The 19924-nt window shown below is 38.2% G+C and overlaps 1 protein-coding gene across 1 annotated transcript in view; it reads right to left on the bottom strand.

Moving 5' to 3' along the window:
- Positions 1 to 19924, bottom strand: part of CSMD1 (CUB and Sushi multiple domains 1) — a 1825670-nt gene that overhangs the window by 234467 nt on the left and 1571279 nt on the right. The window contains exons 30-34 of the mRNA XM_046648453.1: positions 18821 to 19008; positions 14149 to 14343; positions 6823 to 6939; positions 2701 to 2814; positions 1197 to 1292 (exon numbers count right to left, since the gene is read on the bottom strand). Of these exons, the coding sequence (XP_046504409.1) occupies positions 1197 to 1292; positions 2701 to 2814; positions 6823 to 6939; positions 14149 to 14343; positions 18821 to 19008 (710 nt within the window). The remainder of the gene's footprint in view (positions 1 to 1196; positions 1293 to 2700; positions 2815 to 6822; positions 6940 to 14148; positions 14344 to 18820; positions 19009 to 19924) is intronic.

Genomic DNA, 19924 nt, shown 5'->3' with positions numbered 1-19924 from the left:
AAACCCTTTCATTATTTATGTTTTAATAAAAGATATAATTTAGAACAATGTAACTAATTTTAATCCAACAGCATCACCATTCAAGCAATTGCTGCTGAAACTGTATTGGAGATATTTTCCCTCCCATTTGCCTGTCAAATATTATTCTTAGTCTCTATCCATTATTTTTCGAATCGTCTTATTGCTGAACACTGAAAGGTTGTTACAGGAAATGTGTTGAGGGCATGCATTTTATAGTGTGAGATTATTAGAAATGTGAATGACATGATAGATTGTTATTCTCCAGAATTTTGTGAAAAATATGATGCTGTGAAGCATGTTTCCTGGACAAGTCTTTATTAAAAGAAAGAGACCATGACTGGTAGGTGATTCTCCTCCACTTCTGAAGAAAATATGTAAAAGCAGCCCGTAATCTAACTAGTCTCAAGCAAAACTGAGACCTAGACAAACTGAGAGACCTTGCCTCTTATTTGTGAACACACAGTTCATGTCTGAAGATGACAATCGCTTCAGAATCTCACTCCATACAGTCGTTACAAGCTAGAGCCGAAGACTTGCTCTGTGCTCCTGAAAGTGTGAGCAGTTCACACAGCACTGTTGCAAATCCATATGCAGAATATACAAGACGAAAGCAAACCCTAAATTCAAAATTTCTATAAATATAAAGGTGTCAACGTGCCAAAAGTTAATAGGACACAAACTAAATACAATAGGGATCTAGTTAGACTAACAGAAGCCTGGATGGTAACTGGGGTTTTGTTCGGTTTTGTTAAACTGCCTTTTCAATCAGTGACTGGGAAATGTATAATGTATCTTAAAAATATTTCATTAAAACAGTTACTAAAACATAAACTACTATGAAATATTTTACTTAATTAGATAAAGTATTATAACACACTTGAAATCATTTTGCAAAATGTGAAGGTAACATACAAAGGTAATTTGATCAATATTTATCTCCTGATAATGCCAGATAAAGGAGGTGTTATTGCATCTTTGTAGTATAAATATCATATTTAAGTGTGAAAAGGAATATTTTAATAGTTTTATTAAATATTTTTATTATAGATACATGAGTACCTTCAATTTCTTAAATATTTAAAAAGCGCAGCTCAGATATTTTCTGTGCTTTAGCTGAAACCAGTGGTATGTGCTGCGAGAGGAGAAACTGAAGAAGGCTGCAGAGTGACATTTACCTTGATAGATGAAGTGGAACCCGCGGGCAGATGCTCCGCTCTTTGCGCTGAATCGGAGCAGAATTTGATTTGACGTAGCCAAAGGCAATGTTTCACCTAGGGAAAAAACAGAAAGCAAAATACAAAGAACTAACACATGGGATTCATAAAATACACAATGCCGTGGTAGACAATAATATTTTGGAAAATAATTGTTCACTTGGAGTTTCATGTTTCATTTTCGAACTTTTATAAAATTTCGCTTTCGGGTTTAGGACCCAAACACCTTGTTTCTGTAAAGATTTGAAAACTCTATTCTTTCCTCTATATTCTATTAAAATGTGATTTTCATCATTATCTCATTTATGCTTTCTTTTGAAGAAAGCACTGATAATAGCTCTATTAGTTGATAATGTGGGAAATCAAAGTTTTGGGTGAATCATTGAGTCAGATCACCTTTATTATATATAACTGCTTGCTAGGATTTTACTTGAAATTAAGAAAATGTCTCTGAAACCAAAGCTGATTAAAGAAACTAAAGGATTCAAAAAGAGGCTCGTGAAATATATTTTTCACCTTTTAAAGTATACATACAATACAGAAATGGTCTCTCTCAAGTACTGCTGAGAGGTGTGTGAATGGCATACACTTTTCAGAGCTGAATTTGCTAGTACATATCAATATTTTAACCGTGTATCTTCTGATGCTTTTCTAGACATCACATCATTGGACCCTGGTAAAAAGTAACAGACACAGGTCTTAAAACCTTTGATAAATAGTAGTGAGGAACTGGAAATAAGCCAGTTGTAACCTCGGTTGGCCAAAGCCTGTGATGGGAGTAGATGACTTGACCTGCTTGGGTAAATGATGAAAATGTAGCAGGGGTACAAATAAGGTCTACGTCGCTGTCAGGGGTGGAGTTAAACAAATCGGGCTTCATTAATCAGTCTGAACACTATTCAGCTCTAATAGCAATTACATTTGGTGTATATTTATATTCTTTATAGAGAAAGACCCCTACATGTGATTTTAAGTGGAAGTATGGGATAAAAAACAAGTTTTGAGATAATATCCCCTGTTTGATGTATGTGTATATGCATATGCGCCATACAGGTGTGGGTGTAATGGGTCTCTACGTGATGTATTTAAAGTTTTGAGTCATTTAAACCAAGATGTTAATAGCGTTTATCTCCAGGAGGAAGATTCTAACACATAGAATAGAAAATAAAACACGCAAGATGGTTTATTACCCCTTCTTTTTGATGTTCTCCTTTTTGGTTGTGATGGATATTATATTTTCTACAACCTTCTTAAGTAAAATGATAAAGGCAGGCAGTTTTATACATGAGATAAAAATACACTTGAAATTTTAAATCAAAAATAAGATCTCACTAAATAAGTAAGCAAATTCAAAGACGATTAAATTCCTCCTTTACACACAGACACACATGCAAATAGACAAGTTTAAAATTAGTCACCCTAGCTGTGTAAATAGAACTAAAGACAAAATTCTTTGAAAGTTTACCTGAGTGAGACCCAGAGAGCGAGCTGAGCAGTCTGGCCTGTGGGTGTGTTCCGTCAAATAATTCTGCCAAGTCATTCAGGGCCGTCTGGAAATAGGCAAACTGTCCAAACAGCACTGTGACACAAGGGGGGCGGGGGTGGGCACAACACGCTTTCATAAGAAAGAGAGGCTGAGATTTTTGTGGTACTTCATATTTACGGATTCCCCCCAGATATCATGATTCTAAGAATCCTGTCAAAAATAAATATTAACTTACTTTCTCTGTTTGCTAAAAGTTTTTAGCTACTTAAACAATTTTATTTTGCTTCTTGATCTTCTTGATCTTGACACTTAATACAAAGCATGCAATTACCGTTCCCTGTATAGTTTCAACATTGAATGAAGATTCTTTTTTCTTTTAATAAATATACATTGGAATGGTGGAAGAGTAATCATAACGCTGTCCTATTTATTTTAGAGTAACTGATGACATTTTATTCAACGAACAATAGGCATAGGGATTAAAACATCTGTTGGCTTTTACAGCATGCTAATTTAAAATTCTTCCCCTAAGATTATCATAATGCCAAATTCATAGGAACTCATTGCAGTTTAAACCCATGATTCAGCAACATCCTATAGGAATTGCTTATTGCTATTCCACTCTTCAATTTGATTTATCCCGTAGGTTAAGTTGCAAGAACACGCCTCCTCTAGGTCGAACATAACCACGCATTTCACTTCTTCAAATTTAATCAGTGTTTGTGTGCTCAAATTGTTCATGCATAGGTCCTTTACAATTATTTAGAAAAACTTGTGATTTAGTTATTTATTTACAAGCAATGAACAACTAATTCTTACTTATGTGTAAAGTTTACACTAAAATCATTTTGAACAAGAAATGGAGGTCTGTGTGTCAGTTGTACATGTCAGAACTCATTAAAGAATTAATATAAATGTTGGCATTTTAAAATGGAGGGAAATTTAACTATAATAGCATGTGTGTGTATAGATCTATTCTATATGTGTACAAATATTCTATTACCTTATATATATTATGTATTACATTATATATACTATGTGTGCATACACTTCATTACATATATATACACATATACATATATGAAACACATAAATTTGTATTTTAAGATTTTACAGTGTCCCAGAGAGAAACACAGTTAAAGGAAGCATATTAGCAAGGAGGATCTTGCCAATGGATGAGTACTGTAAATACAAGAAAGAGGGAGAAAACTTTACGATTTTGCAAGGTTCTTGCTCCTACGATTCCTTCCTTCACAACACCCTCCCCCTAATAATTAAATCTTCATCATGCTGTATGAAGAATGCTTGGGTCTTTTAAATAGCACAAAAGTGGATCATATGCACATAATTCCTATTTTCTTTCAAGAAATGTTTAGAAAGCATCAACTTTGTGCTGGAAACTAAGAATAAAGGGATGATCAGGTTAGAAACTTCGTTCTAGGGCTATCACAGGCTAAGATGTGCAGTAGCTGTCTCAGCAACTACAGATTCAGAGTGTAGATGTCAGCAAAGGAGAGCAGCATTGAACTTGGGGAGACGGTCACGGAGCCTCCTTGACCAGCTGCTAAGGCGGAGTTCTGACCTATGACCGACTTTCAACCCAAATGCACACACACGCAGACGTCTGCCAGGAGCAATAGGCTGGTCAGTGATGTCTGTGTTGCGGCTGGAAGTGACAAGGATGAGACAAAGAGTGGATGTAGGGCCTAGGAGCGATTGCTTCCAACTGTAGAAAAGTTTATGCTTCATGGGGGGAAAGAGCATTTAGCTGGTCCATAAAGAATGAGATTTTAAACCCTTTTTTTGTGTAAGAATGGAATGCAACGAATTTATTTCTACAAGTGGAACACAGAGAACAAAACTTTGGCAGTGACAAATGTGGCTTATGGTCTGGTTTGGCTAACACTCAGTGGATAACGGGAAGGGAATTAGGGTGCGAAGACCATGGCAGCCTGAGATTTAGGGTCTCAGAGGCCAGATTGAAACATGTGGAGCTTGCACTGCAGGCAGAGGAGTGAGTGAAAGACGTTTACCAAGTGTTTCCATGATCAGATTCTTGTTTTAGAAAGCATACTTTGGTGATGCTGTTGATGAAAATAGGGAGATGATTAGGGTATCTGAAGAGCTGTCCCACATGTCACTTCCCATTTGGAGCCTGTGTTCACCACAGTTACAGCCCCTTCTTACCTAGCAACAGTCACCCCATCCCATAGTATTTGGTGGGCATCCCAGGGGCACGGGCTATATTTTATTCATCTTGGCACTTATCACAATTGTAGAATTAATTGTTTGGCAGGAAAAAGTAAACAAGAAGTGAAAAAAAAACAAAGATAAGACAGTATAGATTTCATTAAATACTCCATCTAACTATTTTATTCCAAAGCAAAGTTTTCTGCCCAGATGGAATATAATAAATTTATGTCATTAAACCTTTCAGATTGGGAAATTTGGTTCAATATTTAAGATGGGGGGTATAATGTTTTTTCTGCTGAAAAATCATAATTGTGTTGTGACAACTCAACAAAATTTTGCAATAAACTAAAACCATAGGAATGGCTGTTCCATTCCATTGTGATAAATATATTTTGTCAGGTATCCATGAATAAAAACACGAGGAATATTCATGGGAAAGTAGTAATCAGAACAATGTTATTGAGTACTTACGTGAAAAATTATGTTTTACTCAAATACAGAATTAACTGAAGCTAAATGAGGGTCCTTGGTTTGGAGGAATTGGTCCAGCATAAAGAGTCTAAATCTGGGAACTGTTCTAAGTTTTAGTATCCGTTTATTATAACAAAGGAAACATTTTGAAGTCCAGTCTCTCCATTGTTAAATGGGAGTAACACCTGCCGTTGATTCAGAGAATATGTGGACCTACTCTTTGACTTTGGGAAGCTTGTCCCTCTGCCCTGGTCCGTGGACATATCAATCCATTCTTTCCTCAAGTGGCACATGACACACTCTCTCCCTAACACAGCCAGATGATACGAGGAAAGCCCTGCCTGAGAGCTCAACTATTCTTGAGAACTGATGGAAGTAGAAGCTAAATGATTTGGCTTAAGATACTAATCAATTTGCATCACCCAGTTCATGAAGAGCTCATGTTCTAAAATACCTAAGGCTGAAGTAAGTGCCCGTGGAGGTTTTCATTAGATTTTAAGGAGCCCGTAAATAATAAATAGCAGAAACTCATGGAAATCATTTGTCTCCCATATGCAAGCTTCTTACTCCACAATGCACTTTCTTGTCATACAAGTGTATTTTTAAAAATGTTTTGCCTCAAACAAATTCTAACATTAGAATTTTTATCTGCTTTATTTCTGTGAGTGGGTGGCTGCTATTCTGAATGTAAAGAAAAGACCTTGATGATGTAGGGTTTTAATTTTACTATTGGAAAAAAGAAACTATTCTATAAAATTAAAAAGTTACTCTCTGGTTTACTCCAGAAAAGGACCCAACACAAAAGACACTGTCCTGGTCAGGAGTGAGAGTGGAGATGCAGGAACCCAGAGTTGAGCATGTCACAGCAGAGCCCCCAGGGAAGGCCCTGTAGAAATGAAGCCATTCTGGAAAACTGGCTCAGTTGGAAGCAAAGTTTAGGAGGAAAGCTCAGGAAATTAGGCTTCCAGGAGTCAGATAGGGCTCTGCCTGCTTTTACACCTCTAATCATTCAAGGGTGTGTTCAATCATCAGTGATTTCCATCATCATCTGATCACTCAATGTATGTGCCAAGAACACACAACTTGGGAGGCAGTGACCCCCTGACAACGCGTACACCGCAACCCACCCTCAGACATGAAAACAACCAGGTGAAGCATGCTCTCTAACAAGAATCAGAACAAAGGCTGACCTATCTCTCTGATTATTCTGGGTGAGGATCCTGGGAGGGAATTTAAGCATCTTATATCACATTGATAAAAGAACTGTAGTGGCTATTACGTAAGATACGTTTGGAAAACCTGCAACTTTTAATACGACTTGTCTTCTTTTATATTATTTTATGACATCGAGAGCTGGAATATTTGTTTATAAAACAACAAAAAAATGAACACTGAGAGAAATACGACAATGAATTAAAAATACCAAGAAATGCTTACCAAATTCCTTTGGCACCGTTATTGAATAGAGGCATATTTGACCAGCTGTGTAATTATGGGGGTAGTTTGGTGACAAAACCACCCCTTCTGATCCAGAGTACTGGCCTCCGCAGGGAGCTGAAAGTAAAATCAACCGAAAATCATATGCTGAGCAGTAACAACACCGCCCGCGACGGGCGGACTGAGGATCAAAGCATGGAGTAAACGAGCAGTGTGCCAGGTTCACTTAAAACCTAAAAGGTTAAAGCGAAAACTGCTATCAGAGGAAAAGAAAAAGACAAACAAAGATTTACCAGTTTAGAATAAAAGTAATTCAACTTAGGAGGAAGACCTAATGTTATTTTTAAGACCTCTCTCAGACATGCTAAAATAATAATGCAAACAATAATAACAGGTTTGATAAAGACAAACTATAAAGTGACTTTAAAATTCTCACCAGAATTTTATGGTCGATAGCAATCACCATGTCAACTTAGGAGACAGAGATTATTTCAGTTTACTCTTTTTTTTATATTACTATGGGACTAAAAGAGAAAACGATTGGTTTTTAGTTTTTTGCAATTGTTGTTTTAACTTTTCGTCTCATGGATTAAGCTCAACGGTAACAGGTATAATTACTAATGCTTCTGGGGTCTCCTCCTACAAGTTGCATTTAAAGCTGAGTGAATTCGTAACTAGAGAGTCAGGGCAGAGACAAAGATGAGGTGTCCCCCCCCGCTCTGTGTGTGTGTGTGTGCACGCGTGCGTCTTTATTTCCCTCTGATTATCTTATTTACTTTGGCATTGCTCTCGCTGAGAAAATAGGAAAACAGTGTAGCACAGACGTTCAAAATATTCTTTCTAAGCATCTGAAAACAGAAATTCGATTAAATCCCAGCCTTGTGATATGCAGTTTTTGAATTAAATTGCCAGTACTTGAATTCCCCATATTTTTACTGAAGAAGGGTCCAAGTTGGCTCACCTAGTTAGTGGCAGAGCTGTGACTACCACAGAAGCTCTGAGCTGCTAGCCTAGTGCCACCTGCGCCACGTCCCATGTGGCCCAGCCACACTTGTCCTTGTCTTGGATACAGCTTCACAGATTGGAATTCAGAATTATTTTCAGTGTTTGAGAAAGTCTGTATTTCTATAGCTTATTTCTTCCTGATATGACAGTTTACAAGCACTAAAATAATTGGAAACCAGAGAAAAAATGTTTAACCTTTGAATGTTAATTAGCACACTGTTAAGTCCTAATTGTTGGACAGAACATTCCCCACGATTAATAAAGCTCCTTAGAATATGTTGATAGTAAGGTCAAAGCACCTCATTAATGATCTGTCAGATTTCCCAAGCCATGCCCTACGATGGCTTGGAAAACTTTAGACATATTCTAAAAGTCAAAGGAAAATAGCTTATACATCTGACAGCTTTGATCTATTTGTGATCAACTGATAGAGAATCAATTAAACTAAGCATTACCTTCATGCTGATGTCTTAATTCAGAATAACTTTATCATTCTAAAACACTCATATTGATTTTTTACAGTTTTAAATGGAAAAATTATTTTTCACTTTTTTGTGTGTGTGTGAGGAAGATTGGCCCTGAGCTAACATCTATTGTCAATCTTCCTCTTTTTTGTTATGTGGGATGCCACCCAAAGCATGGCTTGATGAATGGTGTGTAGGTCTGTGCCCAGGATCCGAACTTGCAAACCCCAGGCTGCCAAAGTGGAGTGCACGAACTTAACCACTACACCACCGGGCCAGTTCCTACTTTTGACTTTTTCTGGAGGAAATTTCTATAAGTTACACTCCGAAGCTGAAGGTTTTCAGTAAAACGCTAGGAGACCCATTCTGCCCATTTAGATATATCACTTAATTTTTTTCCAAACTCAACCATGCAAATTCAACCAGGTTATTTCAGATTTATCTTTTTTTCCTTAAAAGCTTAAAGTTCAAATTTTAAAAAATAAGTACCATCAGCCCTCCGTGTCTGCAGCTTCTGCATCCTCAGATTTAACCAACTCTGGATCGAAAGGCTTATGACGGTTGCATCTGTACTGAACATGTACAGACATTTTTTCTAGTCATTATTCCCTAAACAATACAGTATCACAGCTATTCACAGAGAATTTACGTTGTATTAGGTATCATAAGTAATCTAGAGATGATTTGAAGTATACAGGAGGATCCACCAGGTTATATGCAAATACCACACTGTTTTACATAAGGAACTTGAGCATCCTCAGATTTTGGTATTTCTGGGGGGCCTGGAACCAATTCCCTGTGGATACTGAGGGAACTCTGTATAAATAAACAATGGAATTTATTTTTTTAGCCACATAAAATGTACTTTCTTTTAGGCATATAAAATTCAGCAGATCCTTGCACAATATCTCTTTCCGTCAAAAAAATGCATCTATTTGAAATTTTAAACAACGAGTATAAATGAGAAGTGAAAATAAATCATCCCTGGGCTAACAATGATGCCCAAATTAGCAGGCAGAAATGTTATCCAGGACACCATCTGACACGTTTGTTGAAGTTAACTACAAAGATTTATTTCGTCCAAGGATATGATAAAAGAGCATTACTTTATGATAATAGAAAACACTAAAAAACAACTAATAAAGGTGAAATGAAAGAAACCTGAGCTGGCAAAGTCCTCTACTATCTTGATAAATGGTGCTTATGCCTACAGGTTCTTCTTGAGACGCTAAAGATAAGCACCAGAGCTACATACTTAGAACACGACGAAACATTTATGAAATTGAGAAAATATGTAGAGAATTTTCATTACATTCTTAATCATTATTCCGTCCAGGTTACCGTGTTAATCTAAGAAATAGGCATGGTCTCTCTGGTGTTAGAAATTCTTTTATATTAATGAGATAACAGAAGAAAAATCAATATGTGCTTACCATTCCGTAATTAACATATTGAAAAGATCATTTCCTAAAGGAGTAAAGATTTGCAACAGCACTCGTTGCAGATGGTAACAAGAAACTTCCTCATCCATTTGGTTAATTGGAATATATGTATCACACATAAAGCAAATTGAATGTAAACCAAAGACAACACAGGCAAACACAAGCCATTCGGACCCCTGGAAGGGCCCCCAGGCTGTTTTAGCTTCAGTCCTAATTCTGTAGCAAACGTCAAAGCACAAAAACTGTGGGCAACAGATGAATCACCAAGAAAAAGTTATTTCATGCATTTAAAACAAACTTGTGGAAAACGCACCGACTGCACCCCATCCGAGATGAACTGCTAAACTGGTTAAAATACAGCAGAAGTCCCCGAGTTTAACTGATCATCTGAACGAGCCACAGACCCTGCTTCGTGCACACGATGTGCTGTTCTCCACGAGAGACCCAAAACAGGCTGCGGGAAGTCATGTCTGGTTCAAGGATTTGGAATTTTGAGTTTTATTTAAATGTAAATAAACAGCATAAGGAAAAATTTACGTTTTGTGCACTTTGCTTGTGGAAAACAGAAATTCTGCTTGACTTCACAGGCTTTCAGATATGGGAAAATAAACAATCTCTGGGCTGTCAGGGTGGCATAGTGGTTAAGTTCATGTGCTCCACTTCAGCAGCCTGGGATTCGCTGGTTCGGATCCCAGGTGAGGACCCAGTACTGCTTATCAAGCCATGCTGTGGCAGGTGTCCCACATATAAAATAGAGGATGATGAGCACCGATGTCAGCTCAAGGCCAATCTTCCTCAGCAAAAAGAGGAGAATCGGTGGCAGATGTTAGCTCAGGGCTAATCTTCCTTGGGAAAAAAAAAAGGAAAAATAGAAAAAAGAAGAAATAGTCTCTAATCGAAAACTTGATTATGTATCTACTGCCCAAAATGACTTCATTTTTATATGTTTATTCTGTGGCCAAAGTATTTATTCCCATTCCAACATACATTCAAATTGTTTTTGAATTTATCACAAGTTTAATTCCCACAGTAGTATTACTTAAAGTCCAAAATGATCTTTCCTCAGTTTAGCTTCTTATTTTTACACTGGTCCCCTTATATACTGTCTACAGAGATGTAGGAAGTAGGATATGGACACACCAGGGAGTGCACAGATCACTTCATGGGAAACAAAACAAGTAGTAGAACTTTTATCCAAAATTGTCTAAGTGCCTGCACCCATGCATTATTCCTACAGCGCATCTGCTAAGATTTTCAGTACCTGTAAATGCGCGGCAGATACTGTGACTGCACACTCGACAGTGATAGGCTGATTCAACGGCAGATTAGGAGTCTGGGGTCACTGTCCTTTGCTATGTGAAAGTGACTGTGTGTGCCATTTACACACAGACTTATGATTTTCTATTTATTAAGCATCTACTTTGTCGGAGACCCTCATGCAATTCCCATTTCATCCTCCCAACACTCATGAGGGACGTGTTCTTCTCCCTTGAGCCCCGGGCGGTGAAGCCAGGATTCAGCTGACTCGAGAAGACAGACACCCCTTAGTCCTGCTCTAGACTGAGAACCCTGGGCCCCTGCCCCAGCCCCACTGTGAGGTCCTCTCTCCCCAGAGGTTGGGGGTCCAAAGATCTAGGCGGGTGGCTCAGGCCTTTCAGGAGCTGGCGGGTGGGGGCGATGGCTGATGGCAAGAGAGCAGGAAATGGGGAGGAGGTGAGATTCCTTGCTTATGTCCACAAGGACCCTCCTGCAGGTCAGGGAGGGGGCACAGTGGGCACAGGGCCTCCCACTGGACCCGCTTCCCAACTTGTGAGGGCTCAGCGCCCATCTCCCCCAACCTCAGTGTCCCGTGCTGTCCTGTGTGGGAGCCCGTGCTGCCCTGGGTGCCCCAGGTCCTGACCCGCATGGTCGAGATCAGGCTCTGTCCTCCTGCAGGCCGTGCAGTCCACCGCCGCCTCCTGTGAGCTCCCCGAAGTGGATTTCCACTCGGCGAAGCTCCCACATGCCTCTCCTTTTAGTTTTTAATCAACTTAGGAAAGAAGGACTCTGTAGCCCACATGTTTTATAAATCTCCCAAAGCAACTAACGTAACTGAAATAATGTACTTGTTGAGTATTTTTCATTAAATAGATCAACAGGAGACATTGATTCACAAACCAGCCTTCATAATCATCTAAAATTCAAAATCAACACATTATCTGGAGTAAGAATTTCACATAATTCCTTTATAAATTTGCTTTTCATATATATTACTCTTTACATATGTAAATATATGTATTTACGATATACATACATTTTAATGCATACATACATTTCTGTTTACATATATATGTGTATATACATATATAAAGAGCAATTTACATACATAAAAAGTGATTTTCAAAATTTCAAATATGAAAAATAACAGTAATAAACAGTGAAACAGGAGTTTAGATTACTGTTTTTAGAATTGGAGATGAATGTTCCTTAGGCCTTTCCAATTCTATGAGGTTATTGGGATATTAATAAAAGACATTTGCATTTTAAATATAATTAATATAAGATGCAATTTATATTAACTTTCTATAAAATTTCATATCTCTGTGGATTTTTCAGGTGTATCTTTTTTAGCTAAATTTTCATGTGACCATTTCAACAACACCCGTGGAGGGTCTTGGGTAGATATTTCCAGTCTTCTTGTGCAGAGGACGTGGGGTCCACAGGCACTGGGCCGCTTTCCCACTTTTGCACATCTGGTTTGCAGTTGATCTGGAACAGGACTGTACCTCTGTGGTCTTTCCTCTCGACTGGATCAGAGCCTCAGGCACACCCCACCCCATCCTGTGCGAGACACCATGAGAGGAACGCGGCTTTGCAACAAGGAAAATCCACAGGATTGCACACATACTTTGAATGGTGTGATGCTGAAATTAATATAATGAGTAAATGACGATGGTCTTCAGATCCTCTGCAGAACATTAGAATGCTACTGATGCAAACCTTATTGCTATGTTTAAAGACATTCATTAAACAGCATCATTTCAACAGTCTGTAACACGCATGTGGGGACCACAAGACATCTGCTTCCTCCTTTCATCATTCTCTGCTCTTTCTTACCTTCTGAAATCTGAGAAGCATCAATAACTATGTTCCTATGTTTGTTACTAGGGGGTAAAGTATGTAGAACTGGGAAGATTTACCAGGTTGTAGATTTTTTCCCCAACTATTATTTGAGCTATTCACTGATTTTTTCATTTCCTCTGGAAACATATATGAAGTTCTAACTCTGTGCCAGCAGCTAGTGCTGGGTCCTGGTGAGATAGGGCTCTTTAAGTCACAGGCTCTTGAGGTTGTAAGACTGATAAATTTGGAGACACAGAAGCAGCAGGACATACAGGGGCGTGGGTGAGTCTGGGTTTTGATTTTTCCTGTACTCATTTTCTAAAGCTCCTGTTTGGCCAGAAGGTACCAGCAGCACCTGAGCTGCCCTGAGGAGGACAGTTTCATTTTGCAAGTTCAGGATATCTAACCAAACAGGTCCTTGAGTTCATTCTACAGTAATCTTGGAAATCAATTTTTCCGTCACAAACTATGGTGTTTTACCAACTTTTTCATCCGTAGCACAGGCAGAGGGAAGAGCACAAGCCATATGTCCCCTGCTGGAGGAGCTTTGTCCGTGGAGATGCCCATGAAACCACTGAGTCGATCAAGATACGGAGCATGGTCAACGACCTGGAAATCCTTCTTCCGCCCCTCCTGCCAGCACACCACCCACAAGGACAACTGGGACATGACTTCTATCACTACAGGCTAGTTTTGTCTGTTCTTGAAGGTTGATCTTACCTTTTAATAGACGGTTTTATCAATTTAATGTCTATAAGAGGAATTGCAAACTATTGATAGTTTGGGGGGAAGTGACATATACACTTTAAGAGAGAGAGAGAAAGGGAGAGAAAGAAAGAGAGAGAGAGAGGCAGAGAGATAAGGAGAGAGAAACAGAGAGACAGAGGCAGAGAGATACAGAGACAGAGAGACAGAGAAAAAGTCAGATAGAGAGAGAAACAGAAGTAGAGAGAGGCAGAGAAAGACACAGAGACAGAAGCAGAGACAGAGAAAGAGAGAAAGAGAGAGAGAGAGAAGGGACACCTAGAGATTGTTAACTAGTACCTCTTACGTGGATCAGGCCAAGAATACGCAAAAAGTAGAAATTAAAAATGCCAAACTATCTAAGTGAGAGAAAAATATTACCTCTTTCAGAAGCCTATAAGAATGGCTAATACAGAAGCTAAATCAAATGATCAAGGAATATCAGATACTTATTCCACGTTAGCTCCGTGAGAGATCCTAACCACTGATCAGAGGAATACTGCACTCAAGTGTGAAATTTTTAAAATGACAGTCTGCCTTCCAAAGGAATAAAACTGGTTCCAACGTACCATTGCAGGAGGGCAGGACACGGTTCCAGGCGGGCTTTCCATCCGCTCCGATCACACATGTGATGGATGAGGGGTCAACTATCTTGTAGCCGGAGTCACACTGGTAAGTCACCGTCGAGCCAAGCTTGAAGTCTGTCCCAATTCTTGTCCCATTCATTATATTCCCAGGGTCAAAACAGGCTTCCCGTGGCTTCTCTGGAGAAGAAAAGATTGTAAACTCCAGGAGGGCAGGAATTTGAATTTTTTTGTTTGTTTGGTTGGTTGCTTATTTTTTTAACACCTAGAACGGTGCCCAGCGTATGAGAAATGCTAACAAAAAGTATTGATTGACTAATGACTGAGTTATCAATTAAGTATCAAGTAATAACTACATGTAATAGACATTATTAATTATCAAGGTAATAACTATCAAGTTAAATATGATAAAAAAATAGGAAAAAACTAATAAAATTATTTCTTTTTTCAAACCACATTTTACTACAAAATTGCTATTGAATTACTTTAATCTAGATTAAAAAATTGCAGCATCATATTTTTTATACATCTATCCTATTTTTTGGCTATGAATTTTAGTACTGAAACAAAGAAGTTGATTCTGGAAAAACTGAGGTTCATTTTCTGACTTTGGGACTGAAATCACAGCCACATGAAATCACAGCGTGCCTTCGGAAGAGATGGGAGAACGTGGCTTCTCAAAAGGAGTTTGGTTTAATTCATGTAGTTAAGAGTCCTTTCTTATGCTGATAATGCTAGACAGTTGGGGAAGAGAGACATGAAAATCTGACTCTTTTACCACCCTCACTGAGTGGAGTGGATGCCAAACGTCCACTTTACTGATGGAAAAGTCCATTTACTGATGGATAAGGGTCCAGCACTGGGTCTGGATTGTAAGACAATTGTCTTCATTGCACCAGCAGCTCACTGCATTGAGCGCCTGTTACGTTCCAGGCAGCGAGCTGGGTGCGCTGTACGTTTAATTCTCATCTTCAGTACACCTCTAAGGGAAGGGTTAGAACGGACCACTTTTAAGTTTTGAAAATCTGAAGCTCAAAAAAGTTAAATAACTTTCCCTAAAAACCTTTCTTTTCCCAAACACAAATACAAAATTGTCTTTTCTTTGTTCTCTCAGTCTCATTGCTATGTGGTTAATTTCAGTTATCTTTGAATACCTTAGTATTTTAAATGTCTTTATTTCAACAGACTTTCTGAAATATCTCTAAATGAAAATATGCATATATTTATATATCAGTATGTTGTATGTCATTGCATCATTTGAATTGCTTTTTCTTATGCATGTCCACATCCTACACCCCACCATCCACGTTCCTGGTAATGTCAGAAGGCTCTGGGACCGAATATTGTAGCTCTTCTAGTTATCAATACAGAAGTTATCTGAAATGTGCATCTACATTGTTTTGGCTGAAAGTTATGAAAATACAATTTGACTTTGTGTGTGTGTGAGTGTGTGTAAATGAGTTTATAATATCATATGGGCTCAAGGACAATTTGAGTGGATAAAATAAATAAGTTTGAGCTCCTTTTCCTTTGCCCCGACAATCTTTTCCCTGTAGAAGGCTCATGCACGTCAATTCCTTTATTGATAGCAGAAAATCCAGCATTTGTCATACATATAAAAGATCTCTGGACAGCATAAGTGGAAGATGGATTTTTTTTTTTTTGGCTGGGATTAATGTTGATTGTGCTCCCTCTTTAAATTTTTCCTTACTGATTATCTACTTCTTGCTTATTAGTAAATCCACGTGGTAATGCGAGGAAGAAGACAATTGTAGCAGGTGTGCCATGAGAGACTAATGATGAAATTGTCTTTGAAAACTTGCACCACACCATCCTCCCACAAGGGGATAAGACACAGAAGAGGAAAGAAGCACAAACTTTGGGAAGTTGTACAGGAAGAAAAAGTGGCCTGTTTAATGGCATTTACTCAATATTTTCCATGATTTTTTTTGTTTGTTTTTTGAGGAAGATTAGCCCTGAGCTAACACCTGTGCCCATCTTCCTCCACTTTATATGTGGGATGCCACCACAGCATGGCTTGCCAAGCAGTATGTAGGTCTGCGCTCCGGATCCAAAACAGTGAACCCCAGGCCACGGAAGTGGAATGTGCAAACTTAACCACTGCAACACTGGGCCAGCCCCTTCCATGATATTTTTAATGATTTATATATCAATATCAGCCAAACAGGAATTTCTTTGGCCATTGTTGACAATCTATTATAAGAATCGATTATACTATTTTATCTACATGCTTTGGTTGAAATGCAACATATATATAAATATATATATATATAATTATATATATTATAAATAAATCAAATAAATAAATGAATATATTATACATAAATATGTGCATATAGAGATATAATTATATTTTTATACATAAAATAATACAAAACCTTTGGCAGCTGTCTATTTTTGCTGTTTTAGAGTCTCTCAGCAAGAATTGTGTATTGTGTTGGGACCAGAACTCTCTAATCGCTTTACTGAAAATATATTTGGATATTTCAAAGGGTAGGTGAGACTCTGGCAATTCTTTGCGTTGCCTTAAATCCCACAGAACCCAGAACGTTTATTTTAAGCAAATAAGGAACAAGTAAATCCCACTGTCGGCACACTAGCAGACTTGTTGCATTTGGTGTTTGCTCAGTCATCCAGCATAATGCACTGCACATCCAGGAAACACAAGCACTTGTCTAAGGCACTTTTTTCTCCTATAAAATGGTAAAAAAAAACTTCCCAGTGTGTGTCTACGATGCACTCCTGTTGTGCTGTCAGCCTGTCTGATCATTTCTTGTTATAAATCTCTTTCAGTTTCGTTTTCTGTGGTTAAACACCACTTACACAATTTTCTGCTCAGTGCCACTAATTTAGATTTCTGATGGTAAGTTTGTCTCCATTTCTCCAAATGAACTGCATCTAATCTTTTGGTTCCATTTACCCAGTTGTCAGTTCAGGATGTTTGGTGATAAATCACAGGTTCTTTTTGCTTAGCTTCTCCTGTTCTCCAATTAGATGACTACATAACAGGGTGTGTTTTGCTGTTGTTCACGTCCGTTCCACTTAAGGACACCTCTGAGCAAAGATGTCTCTGTTGGAGCCTCTGGAACCGACTGGTGGGTCCCTGAGACTGTTGCTCAGCCAGACTACCCGATACTCCTACTTCTCGTCGTGCAGAAGAGTTGCTTCTGTTGCTGCTCTGCTGACCGGACAGGAGCTTGCACTTGCTGGACGCAAAGCATCATCACTATTGCCTTCCCTTGGCTTCTGCTGATTTTAGCTTTTCACAGATTCCACTGGAGAACGTTGGAAATGTTAAGAGCTTAGCCCCCATTTCGATTGCTATCCTGGTCACCAAAGAACCCATACAAAAGAGGCAGCTTTCTTCCCATCACTAGGAAGGCACATTGTACTTGGTTTATTCACGCCTCCATTGATTCTCTTACCCTACAATGCCCTGGAGAAGGCGAGCTGTCCAAGTCAGTAATGATCAAGGGGCATTCTCATATTTAGATGAAGGGTGTTGTTTCTATTCACTCCTTATACAACGGGCATCGTCCTGGTGCCGTGCTCTTCAGTGAGCTCTCGTTATTACAGAAACTGTCTAACGGTATGGCAAATGCTTAAAAGTAATGTTTTCAATTATTTATGAACATTAAGAGATCCCATCCAAAATGCACAGGAACGCCTGTGATTGCTGAGCTGTTTAAATTCTTTCATTGCATATTTTAGTAAAGATCAGTAAGTTTGTAGATTTTGGTGTTTAGGGAGAAATAGATTAATTTTCTTCTTAAAACCATACGAAGAAATACAAGTTCATTGAAGAGTTAACAGAGATGAAAGACACTCTATATTTTATTTTACAGTTCTATTAATGAACAAATACCTAACTCAAAAGTTCAAATAAACATACATATTTTCATTTATGTTTATAAAGCACTCCCTAAGTGAACTGATATTTTAAGTCCTTTTCTCTGATTCCTTGTAAAATATCTTGCATTTTCTTTGTTCACATAAGAAATGGATTTGAAAAAAATGTAATTATTTTCATGGACTCAATAGCAAAATGCCTAGTTTAGGGCGGTTTTTGTATGTGAGTTTGATGGTTTATTTTCTCTGGATGTTGGTGATGGAGGACGGTGGACCACAGAGGAAGTGAGAGACAGTTATCTGGTCACCAAACCAGACAGCTCTCACCGGCACCTGAGTTCCTCATCAAACCAGCTCATGGGTGTAGGCGACAGGGCGAGGACAACAGATATTGTACACCTTGAGAAATATTGAGATTAAAACCAAGCTATTTTGATGTACTTAAATTGAGTCATCCTGAAGAAACAAATGAGAAGATACTAAAAGACATCTCAAAATCTTAAATGTCATCAAATTCTTCATTGCACAAATCATAATTTATTTTTAAATGGCCATGAATTTGGAAAAAAAATTCCTCATGATTTGTTTTGTCCTTTCAGTTAAGGTACAAATGCATCCCTGGAATTTCTTCTCCACTGGAAAGATCGAGTCTCTTCCCCAGACGGATGAGAGAGACGTCAGCATTTTATGTATTAAACAGACATGCAGGATTTCATAAAGAAATGCTTACAATTCAAACAATCCTGCTAAAAATTAATTTGCACACAAATTAAGCTGACCACAGTACCTTTAAATTCAATGGCGAACCCTGACAAGCCCACAGAGGCATCACTCCGAAATGCCAGAAAAAGACTGTTTCCACTGCTCTCTATTCTTTCCGGGGCTTGAGAGCCCTGAAAACTGCCAATCAGAGGGCTGTTGGAATCCTCTCCTTCGTAGATATGTAGGAAATCATAGCTGGGCTCCATGTTGAAACTAAAGGAAAGAACATTAATTACATTATGCACCTAATATATATATATATATATATTTCTCTTATCTTCCAGACTACAAAGTTTCTGAGAGCACACAATGGTTTTATTTGCTTTTGTATAAGAATTTTTAAAAATTAGGACAATCTAAAAGTTAAATGTAAGAATAATCAAAACATCAAAATAGCAATAAAAGACAAATATCCATGATAACAAATACTATTAGTATTTTACCTAATGACCATCATCATATTCAATATAATATAATTTTTAAGATAGCTATAAGAAAATGAATGCTGGTAGCATACACAGAATATGTCTTCCCTGTACTCAAGAAATTGTTAACAAAGTGTGATTTGAAAGAACTGGGCTCAAAAGGGATGAAGTCCCACTGATATTTGAATTTATGTCAATATTTTTAGTTTTAAAAATATGTATCCTTGGTGTTACCAACTATTCTTGAAGTTTTTTAAGAACTCTTTTTGTTTGTCTTTACCTTTGAAAATAAATTCCTCTACCCGGCAGTCCCTGTAATGGCACAGAGCATGGAAGTTAGCTGTTTCACCAGCACTGAATTTTCCAATTTCCCTTCTCCCTCTCTCCTTCTCTCCCTCTGTGCCTCCCTCCCTCCTTCCCTCTCCCATTCTTTCCATTTCTCTCCCTGTCTCTCTCTCCTCAAATATTAATATCCTGACAATCCCCAAAGACTTTGAGAGTTCAAGTGCAAAGCTCTCAAATGCGATATGGCTTTAAATGTGTTTGCCATTTATGATGAGAAGGCTGCTGATGGTCTGGGAGTTTCAAAAATATACACACTCTCTAGTAAGAGACTGAATTTGGTTCAGACGTCTAAGAACTCAATGTGATCAGAATAAGGGAATACATTAGACAGAGGTACTCAGGTAATGCACTCTGACTGG

This window comes from Equus quagga, chromosome 22 (genome assembly GCF_021613505.1).
Source record: "Equus quagga isolate Etosha38 chromosome 22, UCLA_HA_Equagga_1.0, whole genome shotgun sequence".
NCBI lineage: Eukaryota > Metazoa > Chordata > Mammalia > Perissodactyla > Equidae > Equus > Equus quagga.
Note: the sequence above shows the minus strand (reverse complement) of the source record. Positions and strands in the feature narration are given on the sequence as shown.